General features: G+C 46.7%; 1 protein-coding gene across 2 annotated transcripts in view; it reads left to right on the top strand.

The window, feature by feature from the left end:
* Positions 1-18,253, top strand: part of LOC138575469 (phospholipid-transporting ATPase IK-like) — a 1,193,252-nt gene that overhangs the window by 737,536 nt on the left and 437,463 nt on the right. For both annotated transcript variants that reach the window (XM_069649486.1, XM_069649487.1), the window contains one exon: positions 543-613. In XM_069649486.1, coding sequence (XP_069505587.1) covers positions 543-613 — 71 coding nt within the window. The remainder of the gene's footprint in view (positions 1-542; positions 614-18,253) is intronic.

Below are 18,253 nucleotides of genomic sequence, written 5' to 3'. Positions count from 1 at the left end.
TCTTAGTTGCCCGTACGGCGCGTCTGTCATCATAAGCTGCTTCGATGCATTGCTGCTTTAGCATAGTGCTGATACCTGTGACGTCATTCACGACACTTCCTCATGTCATGTTAGTTTCCTGGACAGCACTTCTGTCATCATGAGCTTCTTTAGAGGAATAAGGAGGGACTGAAGCGACTTAGTGAAAGCCCTTCTTTCACTACACCTGGGCATGCTGCTGTTATACCTGGTCCAATTAAGGGGGAGTGCTATTTAAGGCCATATAACAAACGGATAGGACTTAACTGCTTGCTCCTTCCCCCTCTCTTATTTAGGAATGTGATGTTCAATGATGCCAGTTGGGGTGGACATGGGTCCATCTCATCCTGAAAAATGCATGTCATATGGGGCGTGTCACCCACATTAAGAGACAATCTGCCTCAGGGCGTTTAACTTCCACAGATGGGGGAGGCAAGTGTTTATGAAGAAGGCATGATGATTGAAATGCATGAGGAAGTGCTTATTTCAACTGATTTTGACTGATTTTCATGTTTCTTTGTAAGGCGGACCTGCTGCTCCTGCACAGTTCAGAACCCAACAGTTTGTGCTATGTGGAGACGGCAGACATCGATGGGTAAGGAACCTGAGACAGACTATATATATATATATATATATATATATATATATATATATATATATATATATATATATATATATATGTATATACATCTAGTCACTGAGACATTATACACCTTAAAAGAAATGAGCTAAACAATGCAGCGCCCCCACCAGTCTGAAGCTCAGAAGGAAGGCATATTAAAGAATGTATCTCGTGCAAAGCAGTCCCTCTAATTTCCAGAGGTGAGCCAAGGTAATATTCTAGTATACCATGGTTTGAGCACTCAATTTTGGGTATCAATAGATCAGCGCCTTCATTCACAATGATTTGCACTGAAGAAAATCGGAGGATGCCAGCGAGAAACTCTGATTCGCACTAGCAACCTTCTACCTAATTCACAAATCCAAAAATTGGAGATAATCTGGAGATGACCTTGAGCAAATCTTTGTGACTTTCATTTCAATGTCAGCATTCACTCAAGGATGCTCCGAGCATTTCCAGATGTACTTTTTCTGTGCGTAAGGTAGAGCAGCACATATCAAATGGTCATTGACACCTGCTGATTTGTTCCAATTCAAATCTTTGTGAGTCAGGCTCACAGTGTTCCACCATATCTTCACGTTGGCAAGAAATAGCTCATATCATAAGCTGTAGCTTAAAAAAGGTCTAGCATGTTTAGGATATTTGCCTACAGTCATTTAAAGAGACCACAGATGTTAATCAGACCCCTGCACTTGGACAAAGCGCATTGCCATATGACTTGTTCATTTCTGTCGTTTATAGTGTGTGTTCAATAGAAATTGACAGTTCTCTGTCACACGTCAACCAATTTATGCTATTGTGATGGATTGGGAACAAGTTCAAGTTCTGCCTAGCAGCTCAAGGCTGTGCTAGGAGCAGGTCTCCTCAATAAGAGGTGGTTGGAAAAACCGCTGACCCTGAGAGGGGGTGAATGATGGCAGTGATTTGGCACTTGGACAGTGAAGGGTGGTAGCCTCATCTCATGGGGCTGGGACAGGAGGTGTATGACAGGGTGCTGGGTTTGGTTGGTGTGTAGGGCATAATTTGTTTTGATTTGCATGGGGCAGACTATGACAGGTATGCAACAATACTTTAAATCTGACCCTGGTTGGGAGCTGGTGGAGGGTGCTTAACCATATAGCAATTTCTTACTGATTTTCTTACAAGGATCTTATCAGAATCTTATAAGATCTTGCATAAAGCCTACTTCAAACGTATACTATTTCATAAGAAATCAATAAGTATTTCACTGCCATTTAAGTTCTTATAAATCACATGTTTCCAAAATCTTACCTGTTTCTCAAAAGATTGTATAAGGGGAATACTGTCAGGGTTTTAGAAACGTCCGCAATAGGTAAGTCATCTTTATACAATTTCACACATAGGGTAAAATGCTGCAGTACTGCTGCATAATGTTCACAACATAAACAGAGAAATTAGTATCCTGGTTTATGTTATGTTATTTGAATTAGTACTGCCCATTGCTACTATTTTCAGGGTGCCCAGGTGCTCTTGTGGATCTGAAAGAGAAGTAACGAGGTGTGGGAGTGGTTAAGGGATTAGCAGGAAAAGAGCAGGTGCCTCATTCTGAGTTTGACCGTAATTCATTGGTAATTCTGCCGAATTACTGCCAAAATCATCTACCATTACCACCACTGGGGGGTGTGGGTTTGCCACAGAATTATGAGGGATGCTAAGCAGTGTTAGCCCCCATTTTTGGAGTCCATAGGACTACATTGGGAATTTGCCAGAATTACTGCAAGCAGTAATTCTGCTGCCCTCATTACACCGGTTTTGGGCATTGAGGTGGAGGATTTACGTCCAGAATGAAGTGTCAACACTGTCCGTTTTGTCACTCAGATCAGACTGAAATCCTCTTTCGACACCTGATTCCTCTTGACTTGAGGCAGACTACTTATTCCTTCCTTTCTTCTTCTTTTCTATGGATCCTTCCTTGTTGAAGAGATAAGGCCCACCTCGAAGGGAAGCCACTATGCCTGCCTGATCAGCTGGTGGGCTAGTGGCCCCTTTTCCCCGAGGCAGCCAAGTAGGGGAAAAGCCTGCAAAGGCGGAAAAATTCCTGGGAGTGTTGAGATCAGGGCAAAGTCTAGAAACGTAGAAGGAATCCTCGAGAAGAGAGAACCACTGGTAGCCCAAAGGTAGCAAGTAGGGTCGAGAAAACATGAGAAACAAGGGACAGAGAGGTGAGCTCAGGAAGGGGCCAGCCAAGCAAAGGGAGCACAGCAGCTCAAAGCTCTGGCCAAGTGACATGGAAAAGAGCAGATCAGCCCAGAGATCCAGCCAGGAGTAGCGGAGGAGCAGGAGAGAAAGCTCTGCCTTCGCAGAAGGCGAAGGAGCAAAAACAAAGGGAAGCTTGGGAAGGTACAGAGTGAGAGCAAGGGCAAAGTCAACAGAGCAAGATAGGAGCAAGTGGACCTAGACAGCGTCTTACCTGTAAGGTGAAATAGCATGAGATGCAACGCGCAGCCGTCCGCAATCAGAGTGAGTTTATCTGGCACGGCAGCGGCCTTGTTGGAAACAATTAGACCGGCACATGATGTTTTGGGGAAAATGTGATGTACTAATTCAATGGCGGAGAGACCATCGGTCCCATAAGTGCAATGGCTTGCAGCGTGTGACAGTATGCCCCTTTCGAGGCCGGGTGGTTCCAGGCTTCCCTGGGTGCAATCGATGGAATTTCTGTAGTAGTTGAGGAGCATGGATAGATGAGCCGGGTTCCCATGAGTTTTTAGAGCTCGGGTACCCCTTCCATTGTACCAGGTATTACAGCCTTCCTCTTCTGCATCTTGAGTCACAGATATGTGATACTTTGTATTACTTTGGTTGGACTACATTGGGTACACAATGTTTAATTTATGACTGTGCATAAGAGTCAAAGATGCAAGCATATAAGAGAGAGGAATGAAATACCAGGTGTAGGCGACTGAGGGCCTTTGGAAACTTGAGCTTGAAAGCTACAGAGTTGATCTTTGCAGTAATGACATAGTTTCCAACGTAGCAAGTGGATAACTTAGACGGGTAAATCCATCTAGGCAGATATTTGGTCGATAGCCAGACACTGGACCCTACTGCCCAATCAGGAACCTCTTTGATGACAATCAGCCTGGGTCTGGTTCCTTTTCTAACTGTCTTCAAGGCTTTGGCATGCGATCTTGTGGGCTTCTGTCATTTCTGAGAGTACTGTGTCTATGGAAGGTATGTTGGAAAATAGAGATACCGAAGTGGGGAGACTGCATGGATGTAGTCCGTAGGTGCAATAGAAGGGGCTAACACTCGTGGCGGAATGGATGGTGTTATTGTATGAGAACTCAGCGGTTGGTAAAAGGTCACCCCAGTTGTTTTGTTGTGATTTCATAAGCATCGCAGGTACTGATCCATGGTATAATTCAAACGTTCTGTCTGTCTGTTGGTTTGTGGGTGGTAACTGGAACATAAGGCCCTCTTGATGCCTATATTCTTGCACAAGGCACTCCAGAATCTGGAAGTGTATTGAGTGCCGCGATCAGATACAATGCACTCCGGTACACTGTGTAAACGAAAAATCTCTTTAAGGAACACTTTGGCAATTTCTGGGGCTGTGGGCAAACCTGAGACTGGGGTGAAGTGTGCTAGTTTAGAAAAAGAGTCAACAGTTACCGTGATGGTGGCACATCCCTGGGGGAGGGGAAGGTGAACTACAAAGTCGGTAGAGACGCGACTCCAGGGTCTTGCGTGGACTGGGCTTTGATCTATTCATACGATGGGTTTTTGAGTACTGTATTTGCCTTGAGCACACACTGTGTAAGATCGGGTGTAAGCCTTTACATCAGCACAAAGCCTGGGCCACCAGAAGCTACCCTGGATGAGCTCTAAGGTGTTGGAGAATCCTCTATGTCCTGCTAGTTTGCCGTCATGGCACCATGACAAAACCTGTTTGCGCATTGCCGATAATGTTCCATAATTTGGCTCCCAGGACTGGGAAACTGGTCCCCCCTGCTTTTTGTTGCTTGAATCTGGGTATGCGCAGAGAATGTATTTGGGTTGATCTCACAGGTCATGTGGATGTGTGAGCTAAGAAGCGGTTTGATAAGTAGTCAGGTGCAAAGTTCGCTTGGCACTTATGAGTAAGGGTGAGAGTTTTCAATGCTATTCTTTGATTAATAGGGAGCCAGCAGAGGCTGCGTCTGGTATCAGATATGTGAGATTTCCTAGAGATGTTGAGGGCAGCCCTGATGGTGTTATTTTGGGTTACCTGTAATTTGTTGATGTTCCTGAGGCTAGTACCAAGATAGGGGGCGTTGCAATAGTCTATCTTGGACATTATGAGGGTTCTGGCGAGGATGATGCAATTAAAGGTAGAGAGAAAAGGTCTGCTGGCTGTTATGAGCTTGCATGTATAAACTGCTGCTGAGGCCACAGCATTGGTTTGTCTGTTGAAGGATAGGTTGGAATCAAGATATATACCAAGGGTTTTATTATCATTAGACACATTCATCATTAGACACATTGAATGCTTCAAAGGCTGGGTTTAGTTTGTTCAGTCTAAGGCGGGAACCTAGAATGAGGAGCTCTGTTTTTTCGTCGTTCAAACAAAGCCCGTGGTGGGCCATACAAGCCTGGATGAGCGCATAAACCTTGTTGAGTGTTTTTGAATCAGATACATAGTCACCCGTGATAGGGATGAGTATCTGGGTGTCATCTGCATAATTTGTGTAGGTGACACCCAGATAGTCAAGGATATAGAAGAGTGGCTTAGTAAATACATTGTATAGGGTGGGTGAGACGCAGGATCCTTGCGGAACCCCACATAGTACAGGTAGTGGTTCTGCAGACGTGGTCGGTGAGAAGACCCTCATGGTTCTGTTAGCCAGGAAGGATTTAATCCAGGAGGTAGCTTCCTTAGAGAAATGAGCAGCAGTTTTGAGATGGTGGCATAGGATTTGGTGGTCCACCAGATCAAAAGCTGCTGATAGGTCAAGCAAGAGTAGTAAAGCCAATTTGCCATTATCTTTTAGATCCTCGATTTTTGTTTTTAAATCAATTAGGGAAGTTTCTGTTCCGTGTCTTGGTCGGAAACCCGACTGGCGAAGACCCAGGAGATTGCTAGCTTCTAGGTAGGCCTGTATTTGAAGATATGCAACTGGTCCAGAATTTTCAGTAAAAAGGGCACAATTGTAATAGGTCGGTAGCTGGCCGGTTTGTTGGGGTCAAGGGTAGGTTTTCTGATTAGCGGGATAACTCAAGCATTCTTAAGGTTGTCAGGGACCAAACCTGATTTAAAAGAAGAATCAATAAATGAGGTAATGAAGGGAGCTAGTTCATGTGCGGCCTCTTTAATGATTGGGGCTGGACATGCATTGCCTTGGTAGTTAGATGGTTTGATCTTTCTGATGAGGTTTTCCACTTCGCAGGTGGAAAGTGTCATTCGCCGTCCTGTTTGGCGTTTGTATCCGCGTTGGTGGCTACGCGCTGGAAGGGTGAGCGGAGGTTCCGCTACGTGATTCCTCCTTTACGCACCCTATGGTCTAGTGGTTTTCCAACATGGCGCCGCTGGGAAGTATTTCTTTCCTCCTCTCCCAGCGATCACCGCGTTGCAACCCCCTTCACTGCGCTAGCTCACTCCTTTGGGTTTACACGCTAGTTTTTCCAGCCTCGACCGCCACGGTCACTTCTTTGTACCTTCGGTCCGCCTCCCTCGGACTACCTTTCCTTTTCTCTCCCTTTCTACCTTTGCCTTGCCTCCTCTTTCCGCTTTCTCCTTATCTTCCGGCTTGTTTCCTCTTACGGTGCGCGTTCCTCTGCACCCGCCTTCTCTGCCTTACCTTCGGCTGCGCTGTCATCCAGCCGCCTCGGTTTCTGTTGCTCCGGAGTAGTTTTCTCCGCTGGTACTCTTTCCGGTGGCTCTCCCTCTCTCCGGTTCCATCTCTACTTTGGATGTCCGGCTTCGCCTGCTCCCATCAGCTACCTGCCTCAAGAACGTCACTACAACTGCTTGCTCTGGATCCTCTCAAGCTGTTTCACTCCTCAGAGGGTTTTTTCTGCCTGAACAGGCTTTTTCCCTTCGCACTGTCTGGTCTCGGGAACGGGGCCCCAGGTTTGCTATACTTTAGCGCTCACTGTGGCTTCCTCTCGAGACAGATACATTCTACACAAAAAGGAGAAGGACTACCTCTCCCACAGGCAACTGCAACCGGAGGATTTTGAATCAGGTGAGGAGAGTGGGGAGGAACAGGAGTTAGCGGAATCTTCCAGCCCGACAGATTGCAACGCCAATCAGAAGAAATGTCGGCAGAAGAACAGATACAAGAACTATGGAAGGCCATTCAGGGAATGTCCCAAGAGTTACAAACTGTTAAGGCAGAGAATGTGGTCTTGAAACAGATGATTACTGCCCGCGAACCACAATCCCCAGAACTTCCTGTCATGGCTCTTTCGGCAGGGAAGTTCGATGGAACTCCTAAAAGAGTCAAAGAGTTTTTGGAGGCCTGCTTAGTATATTTTACTTTCAGGCCCCGGCTGTTTGCCTCCGACCAGACTAAGATCATGTTTATGATATCGAACATGACCGGCAATGCCCTGGCATTGGTTACTCCGCTGGTTACAGGGGCTAATCCCATTTAACACGATTTTGCTGGTTTTCAGAACCTGTTGAAGCAAACCTTTGAGAGGCCCGAACTGACTTACACCACCTGCGAGGACCTGTTGGATATCCGACATGGGTCATCGGATGTTCTATCGTACATTTCAGAGTTCAAGAGATTGGCTTCGGGTGCTGGGTGGTCTGAACAGGCACAATTTGCCATATTCCGGCAAGGCCTCAAGGAGGAAATTAAGGACGAACTTGCCAGAGCATCCAGGCCGCCTTCTTTTCCGGATTTGCTTTCCGCAGCCTTACAAATTGAATATAGACTGCAGGAGCGACGATCAGAACGCCGAAAACAACGAACTACTGTTCATTTTTCCGATCCCGCCTCATCCTCCACCGTCTCCTCCTCTCCTTCCCATACTTCAGACGAACCCATGCAGATTGGATCTACTAGAGGACCTCTTTCCGCGGCTGAAAGAAGAAGAAGGAAGGAGAAAGGTCTATGTGCCTATTGTGGGTCGGATCAACATCTCCTCAAGGAATGTACTGAACTTCCTCAGATACGTCAGGGAAACGGTTTCCCTCGGCGCCAGTAGGGACCTGGTTCCGAGGGACTTCCGATTCATCCACCAGTCCCTATGTTTCTCTCTCAATTTCGGCTCCTTACATCCCCGAGGATTCCAGGCTTATGGTTCTACCTGTTATTATTAAGGTCAACGGCAGAGCAGTTGAGTGCCTTGCACTTCTGGACTGCGGGGCCGCCAGAAACTTTGTCGACAACATCTGGACCAAAAGAATGGGTCTCCGCACCCTGCCTCGCAAAGAAGATCAAAAGGTAGAAGGGGTCGACGGTCCTCTCTCTTCAGGACCCATTACTCACACCACCGAGGACCTACCGGTTACCATATTTCAACATTCCGTGACAATCCGGTTCGACATTATTCGAGCTGCCCATTTTCCGGTTATTCTTGGCATCACATGGCTCAGAAAGCATAACCCTCATGTCAATTGGGCGGACAATCAGCTACATTTTTGTTCCTCCTACTGCAAGCTCAAATGTTTTTCTGACGACGGTCTTCCTCAGATTGTTACAGGGTATACCAAACAGCTGGCTGGGGTTCATGCTCTACCTCTGTACTGTTCCCCTTACTTGGAGGTGTTTGTCGAAAGAAAGCCAGCGACCTTACCTCCCCATAGGCCAGAAGATTGTACCATAGACTTAGAACCAAATGCTTTGGTTCCCTTCTGTAGGATGTTCTCTTTAACTCAAGCAGAAAGAAAGGTTCTAAGAGATTATCTTGATGCCAATGTTCAGAATGGGCTCATTCAACCTTCCAAGTCTCCTGCTGGAGCTTCTTTGTTCTTTGTCAAGAAGAGGGACTCTACTGACTTGCGCCCTTGTATCGATTACCGAGGCCTCAACAAGGTTACCATCCGGGATCGGTATCCCATGCCATTAATACATGAGATCATTGAAGCTGTTCAAGGTGCACGTTGGTTTACCAAATTAGATCTCAGAAATGCATATCATTTGTTACGCATCGCCAAAGGAGATGAATGGAAGACCGCTTTTCGCACTCCTTTCGGCTTATTGTCTGTCTCCATGATCATATACCTGGACGACATCCTGATATATTCTGGCAATCTAGAGGATCACAAAACCCATGTCCAACAAGTTCTGGAAAGGCTTAAAGACAACCAACTCCTTGTCAAACCAGAGAAGTGTGTTTTTGCTGCTACTTCAATGCCCTATCTAGGGTATCACCTTTCTGAAAGAGGTTTCTCCATGGATCCCAGCAAGGTAGCAGCTATTCTGGACTGGCCTTCCCCGACATCGATCAAAGAGGTCCAAAGGTTTCTCGGGCTCTCTAATTTCTACCGCTCATTCATCCCAAACTTCTCTGAAGCAGTCCTCCCTATTACTTCTTTACTCAAGAAGGTCAACAATCCCTTTCGCTGGACTTCCGAAGCGGAACAGAGTTTTCACGATCTCAAGAACCTCTTTTGTCCTGCTCCCATTTTGCGCCATCCTGACCAGAGCAGACAGTTCATCGTCGAGACTGACGCCTCGGCCATGGCCATCGGAGCTGTTCTGCTACAAGTGTTCGAGGAACGGGAGCACCCCATTTGCTACCTTTCTAAGACGTTGACTCCCAGCCAACTCAACTACTCTGTACTGGAAAAAGAATTGCTGGCCATTAAACAAGCATGTGAGACTTGGCAACATCTACTGATGGGAGCAAGGCAGACCGTTATCATCTGAACGGACCATAAGAATCTCAAGGTTCTGCAGAATATGGATTGTGTCAACTCCAGGCAGGCCCGTTGGGCATATTTCTTTGCCCAATATGATCTGCAAATTACTTACTTGCCTGGTACCAACAATACGCTTGCGGATGCGCTCTCTCGGAAGGGTCCCAAATGTGAGGAGAAAAGACATACCCCAGAGCCTATGTTCCACAGGAATAGGATCCTGACTGTTGCCAATACCTTTCTGGAAGAGGTTCGAGCTGGTGTGGCTTCGGAAGGTACTGTTCCGCTACCCAGAGGAAAGACATCCTACTCCAAAAAGGAGGGTTTGCTATACCTCAACCATCGGTTATACATACCTTCCGGTCCACTACGTCTCAAGATCATAAATTGGTGTCATGATTCACTCACTGCAGGTCATCGTGGAAAGCTTAATACCACAGAATCTATCACTCGTTCTTTTTTTTGGCCAGAACTCAAGAAGGATGTAGAGGAATACATACTCAGTTGCCCTGTTTGTGCCATGACTAAGCCCATAACTGGCAAACCCTTGGGGTCTTCTCACCCAACCTGAGGTACCCTCTCGCCCTTGGGGATTGATTTCTACTGATTTCATCGTAGAACTTCCTGTTTCCAACTCCTGCACATGTATTATGGTTACAGTTGACACCATGACCAAACTGGCTCACTTTTCCCCATTGCCTGGTCTGCCTACCGCAACCGAGATGGCTGAGGTTTTCGCCCAGGATATTTTCCGTCTTCATGGTCTCCCTGACAAGATCATCTCTGATCGTGGCAGCCAATTTGTTTCGAAGTTTTGGAAGGCTCTTTGTTCTCGCCTTGGTATGGAACGTGCCCTGTCTTCTGGTTTCCACCCACAGACTAACGGTCAAACTGAGCGCCTTAACGCCACATTAGAACAGTACCTTAGATGCTTCAGCAATCGTATTCAGGACAATTGGGTTTCTTTGCTTCCTACGGCGGAGTTTACCTATAATAACTCATTTCATACAGCCATTGGACTCGCTCCTTTCTTTTGCACCTATGGGGTACACCCAAAATCTCTTCTTCCCTACATTCCGTCGCCCACCAATTCCCCGACGGCTGAAGAGGTTCTGCAGTCTATTTCTGATGCACACGTCACTGCCAGAAGGTGCTTGGAGAAGAGTCGCCAATACAACAAAACCCAAGCGGACAAACATCGTAGGCCTTGCCTTGAATGGAAGGAAGGGGACAAGGTTTGGCTGTCCACCAGATTCTTGCCGCGATGGGTTCACCCTTCTAAACTCTCTCCTCGCTTTTTGGGTCCTTTTCCCATTCTTTCCAAAATAAATCCTGTTACCTTTCGACTTAAACTACCTTCTTACCTCAGCCACATTCATCCTGTCTTCTATGCCTCTCTTCTCAAACCTTTCATTCCTGACGTCCACCAGAGAGCTGTTCCCGACCAGCATTTCCTCAGGTGGATTCCTCTATGGAGTATGAGGTTTCCACTTTACGTGACTCCCGCCACTACCGTGGTAGGTTGGAGTATTTGGTGTCCTGGAAGGGTTACCCTAGGTCAGAGGACTCGTGGGAACCGGCTTCCAACATTCATGCCCCTCGATTGTTGGCTCAGTTTCATGCCCGCTTCCCCTTTAAGCCGGGGGTCCTACGCTCTAGGAGGGGGCATACTGTCATTCGCCGTCCTGTTTGGCGTTTGTATCCGCGTTGGAGGCTATGCGCTGGAAGGGCGAGCGGAGGTTCAGCTACGTGATTCCTCCTTTACGCACCCTACGGTCTAGTGGTTTTCAAACATGGCGCCGCTGGGAAGTATTTCTTTCCTCCTCTCCCAGCGATCGCCACGTTGCAACCCCCTTCACTGCGCTAGCTCGCTGCTTTGGGTTTACACGCTAGTTTTTCCAGCCTCGACCACCACGGTCACTTCTTTGTACCTTCGGTCCGCCTCCCTCGGACTACCTTTCCTTCTCTCTCCCTTTCTACCTTTGCCTTGCCTCCTCTTTCCGCTTTCTCCTTACCTTCCGGCTTGTTTCCTCTTACGGTGCACGGTACTCCGCGCCCGCCTTCTCTGCCTTACCTTCGGCTGCGCTGTCATCCAGCCGCCTCGGTTTCTGTTGCTCCGCAGTAGTTTTCTCCGCTGGTACTCTTTCCGGTGGCTCTCCCTCTCTCCGGTTCCTTCTCTACTTTGGATGTCCGGCTTCGCCTGCTCCCATCAGCTACCTGCCTCAAGAACATCACTACAACCCCTTGCTCCGGATCCTCTCAAGCTGCTTCACTCCTGGGAGGGTTTTTTCTGCCTGAACAGGCTTTTTCCCTTCGCACTGTCTGGCCTCGGGAATGGGGCCCCAGGTTTGCTATACTTTAGCGCTCACTGTGGCTTCCTCTCGAGACAGATACATTCTACACAAAAAGGAGAAGGGCTACCTCTCCCACAGGCAACTGCAACCAGAGGATTTTGAATCAGGTGAGGAGAGTGGGGAGGAACGGGAGTTAGCGGAATCTTCCAGCCCGGACAGATTGCAACGCCAATCAGAAGAAATGTCGGCAGAAGAACAGATACAAGAACTATGGAAGGCCATTCAGGGAATGTCCCAAGAGTTACAAACTGTTAAGGCAGAGAATGTGGTCTTGAAACAGATGATTACTGCTCGCGAACCACAATCCCCAGAACTTCCTGTCATGGCTCTTTCGGCAGGGAAGTTCGATGGAACTCCTAAAAGAGTCAAAGAGTTTTTTTTTGGAGGCCTGCTTAGTATATTTTACTGTCAGGCCCCGGCTGTTTGCCACCGACCAGACTAAGATTGAGTTCATGATATCGAACATGACCGGCAATGCCCTGGCATTGGTTACTCCGCTGGTTACCGGGGCTAATTCCATCTTACACGATTTTGCTGGATTTCAGAACCTGTTGAAGCAAACCTTTGAGAGGCCCGAACTGACTTACACCGCCTGCGAGGACCTGTTGGATATCCGACATGGGTCATCGGATGTTTATCGTACATTTCAGAGTTCAAGAGATTGGCTTTGGGTGCTGGGTGGTCTGAGCAGGCACAATTTGCCATATTCCGGCGAGGCCTCAAGGAGGAAATTAAGGACGAACTCGCCAGAGCATCCAGGCCGCCTTCTTTTCCGGATTTGCTTTCCGCAGCCTTACAAATTGAATATAGACTGCAGGAGCGACGATCAGAACGCCGAAAACAATGAACTACTGTTCATTTTTCCGATCCCGCATCATCCTCCACCGTCTCCTCCTCTCCTTCCCATACTTCAGACGAACCCATGCAGATTGGATCTACTAGAGGACATCTTTCCGCGGCTGAAAGAAGAAGAAGGAAGGAGAAAGGTCTATGTGCCTATTGTGGGTCGGATCAACATCTCCTCAAGGAATGTACTGAACTTCCTCAGAAACGTCAGGGAAACGGTTTCCCTCGGCGCCAGAAGGGACCTGGTTCCCAGGGACTTCCGATTCATTCACCAGTCCCTATGTTTCTCTCTCAATTTCGGCTCCTTACATCCCCGAGGATTCCAGGCTTATGGTTCTACCTGTTATTATTAAGGTCAACGGCAGAGCAGTTGAGTGCCTTGCACTTCTGGACTGCGGGGCCGCCGGAAACTTTGTCGACATCATCTGGACCAAAAGAATGGGTCTCCGCACCCTGCCTCGCAAAGAAGATCAAAAGGTAGAAGGGGTTGACGGTTCTCCTCTCTCTTCAGGACCCATTACTCACACCACCGAGGACCTATCGGTTACCATATTTCAACATTCCAAGACAATCCGGTTCGACATTATTCGAGCTGCCCATTTTCCGGTTATTCTTGGCATCACATGGCTCAGAAAGCATAACCCTCATGTCAATTGGGCGGACAATCAGCTACATTTTTGTTCCTCCTACTGCAAGCTCAACTGTTTTTCTGACGACGGTCTTCCTCAGATTGTTACAGGGTCTACCAAACAGCTGCCTGGGGTTCATGCTCTACCTCTGTACTGTTCCCCATACTTGGAGGTGTTTGTCGAAAGAAAGCCAGCGACCTTACCTCCCCATAGGCCAGAAGATTGTACCATAGACTTAGAACCAAATGCATTGGTTCCCTTCTGTAGGATGTTCTCTTTAACTCAAGCAGAAAGAAAGGTTCTAAGAGATTATCTTGATGCCAATGTTCAGAATGGGCTCATTCAACCTTCCAAGTCTCCTGCTAGAGCTTCTTTGTTCTTTGTCAAGAAGAGGGACTCTACTGACTTGCGCCCTTGTATCGATTACCGAGGCCTCAACAAGGTTACCATCCGGGATCGGTATCCCATGCCATTAAAACATGAGATCATTGAAGCTGTTCAAGGTGCACTTTGGTTCACCAAATTAGATCTCAGAAATGCATATCATTTGTTACGCATCGCCAAAGGAGATGAATGGAAGACCGCTTTTCGCACTCCTTTCGGCTTATTTGAGAGGAGGATTTTGAATCGGGTGAGGAGAGTGGGGAGGAACGGGAGTTAGCGGAATCTTCCAGCCCGGACAGAAAGTGGGGAGAAGTTAAAAGGTTTGATCGTGTGTACATAAGTGGAGGGGTTGTTGATAAGGGGTTTGAAGAGGTGGTCTGTAGGAAGGCTGCATTTTTTGGTGTTGATTTTAGTTTGTAGGGTGGATATTTTCTTGAGGAGCGCTTTTTGGATGTTAGAGCACCATGTGGTGTCAGTGATGCAATGGTCTATCGGGTCTATTGGAGATTCAAATTCTTTGAGGATCTTGAAGAGCTCTTTAATGTTAGATTCAGCCTGAAGAATACGCTTGTTGTAAATGTCTTTTTTAGCTACAAATATAGCATCTTTGTAGACAGTTGATGCCATATTTAGGGTATTTTTGTTGGTTTCTGTAGGGTGACCTTTCCAGTGTGCCTCTGCATTTCTCTTGGCTTTACGTAAGTCTCTTAGTGGAGGGGTAAACCAGGAGTTAAGATGGGCGTGAGGTTTGGATTTCCTCAGTTTGAGTGGGGCGATAGCATCTAATGCCTTTAGTATGGTTTGGTTGTTAGTGTCTACTAAGGCTGTAGGATTAAAGTCGGTCACAGAGGCTTTGTTAAGAAGGGGCAAGATTAGAGGGAGGAGTTTCTCCTTAGAGATGTCCTTCTTATTTTTAGTGTGAACAAGGGGTGCAAGATTAGGTTTGAGACTGTGAGGGTTGGCTTTGATGGTGAAAGTTATTTTATAATGATCAGTCCAAGTACATGGCATGACAGAGCCAAGATTGATGGAGCAATTCAGGTCAAGGAGCCAATCTAGTGTTCTTCCTTTGCTATGAGTACGTACCTGGATATGTTGGGTGAATCCTGTATCTGCTAATGAGTTGGCTAGGTCATGAGCTACAGAATCGTTAGGATCTTGATAACCTAGGTTTAGGTTGCCAAGTAAGATGATTTGGGAGTTAGGTTTGGTATTGGCTGTGAGGAGGGCTGATATGTCTTCAACAAAGGTTGTGATCGGGCCCAGTGGTATATAAATAAGGTGTATTGTAGCAGTCTGATTAGGAGATAGCTGCAGTTTAACTGTTAATAGCTCACCAGACTCAATATGCGTATTTGGGATTTGTCTGAGATTAAGAAGCTCTTTTGAAGATAAATGCTAATTCTCTGCCTTTGGACAAGGGAGAGTCTCTGTCACGTCTAATGATGGGGTAATTCTGTGGCACTGCAAGAGATAGGGTGGGGCCAGATGCTACATGTAGCCATGTTTCCATTATGGCTAGGAAATCCAAGGCTTCAGTTTCGATGAAATCAGCAATGTCTAACGCATAAACTGGGATAGATCTAGCGTTGACAAGGGCACATTTGATCAAAGTGTCCATACACAGTCCATACACTGAACTCTCATTGCAGCCAAACTGTATCCTTCCAAATGTTCCACAAAATCAGTCTTTACTCTGTAGTACCTGCAATGATGGTAAATGGCTAAAGAAGTACCATCATCAATTAACCTTGCAATAGAAAATATAGTGGGAGAGAGCCATGCCATGTTTTCCGCTCGGTCTGGTTTCAACACTGTAGTGACATTTGTAGCCATACTTGTTTTTACCACTGCATCAGCAACAATACAGTATTCGGAGGTTGAAGGACCTGAGATACTCCTCCATCTGTACTGACTGAACAGACATCTCTTTGGCATTCTACCTACTTGGTTTTCAAGTCTGTTTTTCTGTGTTTTTTCTTGTCCTCACAGTTCATTAGGTATGATGTTAAATTACCAGTTCTGTTCTTTGTTTTTCTCAGTCTTCTTGCCGCTATCTTGCAAGCTTTCTTCTGTAAAGGGGCATTTCTATGTGCATTCACCTGGGATTCCACGCATCCAGATATATCAAGCATCTGATTAGCTATACACTTCTTAGGTAAAATGTCCTTGGTCGCCTTCAATCTCTTCCTTCCTCCTCTCCTTGGCAGAAGAGTCGTAATTAGGCTCATGTTCGACAATCACACGCTCAAAGGCAACAAATCGCCATTAGTGTGGATTCCAATGGATTGTCATTCCTCTGACACTGCTTGTTCAGTGGAGAGGGTACAAGCTCCACTGATTTGATCAAATTAATCATTATTTTCCTTTTTCCACAGTTACTATCTTTAGCATTAACCAGGTTGATGTTTGCTCTAAACGTCAACTGTTCTAATATATGCGTTGGACGCTGGGTCTCGTTCAATATAAAGTTCCATAGTTTTAACAAGATTTTAAGAGCAAAGTTAATTCCCTGATTATGCTGGTAGAGGCCCTCATTCTCGTCTTCAATGATAGAGCTCTGAGGCTCCTTTCGATCTCACCGCAAAAGGCTCAAAGCCATCACTTTGCACATTGTATCTTCTATTAGACCTGTTAACCATGGAGATCCTGACAATCTTTGGTTTGATAAAGATACATTAGAATCCACCCTTGAGTTGGCTGTATCAACACTCAGACCGTCTGATTGCTTAGAGCAGCTATTGGGAATTGCTGCACTTCAGCTTGTAACGAGAGGCATAACTCTGTTGAAACATTTCCTCTGCACTCTTGCACTCCTGTATCAGGTATAATTACCAGGGCTTGCACATTAGCACTGCTCTGAGCCATAGCCTTAAAAAACCTGGTGATCTTTGAGGCTTTGTATGGGGAGACGCATTTACATTTAGGGTAGCAGACAGTGGGGTTTTATTAGCCAGCCTTCCATTTCGAGTATCAGAAACCCGCAGACCAGATTGCAACACTTTAGTCATTTAGGTTTTCCTGTGTAAGTTATGTGTTTTTGCGGGCATTGCTATGCACTCATTACACAACAGAAAATGGAAATCAAGGTGCAAATAGCAATATAGAAGCTTCCGTGCAGTCAGATAATGGGACTGGTACACACCGCGCTTCACCAGATTAGCAGTGTTAATTCAGTAACAACGCTCAGCTCTTTTGCTCCCACGGAGACTGCAGTGACTGCTTTAACTATTCACAACTTCCACCAATGAGCTCAGGTGTAGGTTATGAAGCCCAAGGTACAGTCTACGTCATCGATAGCTGAAATCCAAGGGGAAAATAGTTGATTTACAACACAAAACACCTATAAAATAAATACTTGAAACCATCACAACCTAGTCAAAACTCTACACCTCTGCAACACACTTCTAAAACACACCCACAATACACTGATCGGCTTCCTCCTCAGGTGACCCATCTGGAAATAGATCTCTGGGGAAGCACTACCAACCACCAAGAGAACTAAGCTGTAAAGATGCAAGTTTTTCCTGGCTCTACCAGCAACAACAGCTGAGCACAAAGGGGCCTCAATCCAAGTTTGGCGGAGCAGTAGAAAAGTGGTGGCAATTCCGTTACCACCACTTTGTTAGGCAGTAACGGAATTACCGCTCAGTCAAATCGCAAATTTGGCATTGAACTGGAGGATTTACCTCCAGCTTCATGTCACGCACTGCAAGCCATGGCGCTTATGGGAGAGATGGCCTCTCACCATTGAATTAGCACATTACGTTTTTCCTGAAACGTAATGTGCCGGTCTAGTACTTTCCAGCATGGCTGCCTACGTACCAGATAAATTCACTCTGATTCCGGACAGTGGCGCGTTGCAACCCATGCTATTTCACCTTACGGATGAGACGCTGTCTAGGTCCCCTCGCTCCTATCTTGCTCTGACTTTGCCCTTGCTCTCGCTCTCTGCCTAACCCCGCTCCCCTTTGCCTTTGGAGTTTCGCCTTCTGCAAAGGCAGAGCTTTCTATCCTACTCCTCCACTACTCCTGGCTGGATCTCCATGCTGATCCACTCTTTTCCATGGCTCTCAGCTGGAACTTCGAGCTGCTGTGCTCCCTTTTTTTTGGCTTCCCCCTTCCTGGGCTCACCTCTCAGTCCCTTGGTTCTCGTGTTTTCTCGACCCTACTTGCTACCTTTGGGCTACCAGTGGATCTCTCTTCCCGAGCATTCTTGCCACGTTTCCCGACTTTGCCCTGATCTCGGACAGGATTTCTCCTCATCTCAACACTCCCAGGGTGTTGTCTGCCTTTGCAGGCTTTTCCCCTACTTGGCTGCATCGGGGAAGGGGCCACTAGTCCGCCAGCTGATCAGGCAGGCATAGTGGCTTCCCTTCGAGGAAGGCCATATCTCTTCAAGAAGAGAAGATCCACGGGAAAGACGATGAAATTAAGGAATAAGGAGTCAATTTGCAATGCCAAGAAGATAGGGTGGCAACTGCTGACAACAGCTAGTCGCTGCTGTCCAGGGGCTCACATTGGAGGTTCAGAACCTCAAAATAGAGAACACAGTGCTGAGACAGTTAGTCACCAGCGGATC

The sequence above is a fragment of the Ambystoma mexicanum genome, chromosome 1p, assembly GCF_040938575.1.
Source record: "Ambystoma mexicanum isolate Mex_15411 chromosome 1p, UKY_AmexF1_1, whole genome shotgun sequence".
Lineage (NCBI taxonomy): Eukaryota > Metazoa > Chordata > Amphibia > Caudata > Ambystomatidae > Ambystoma > Ambystoma mexicanum.
Note: the sequence above shows the minus strand (reverse complement) of the source record. Positions and strands in the feature narration are given on the sequence as shown.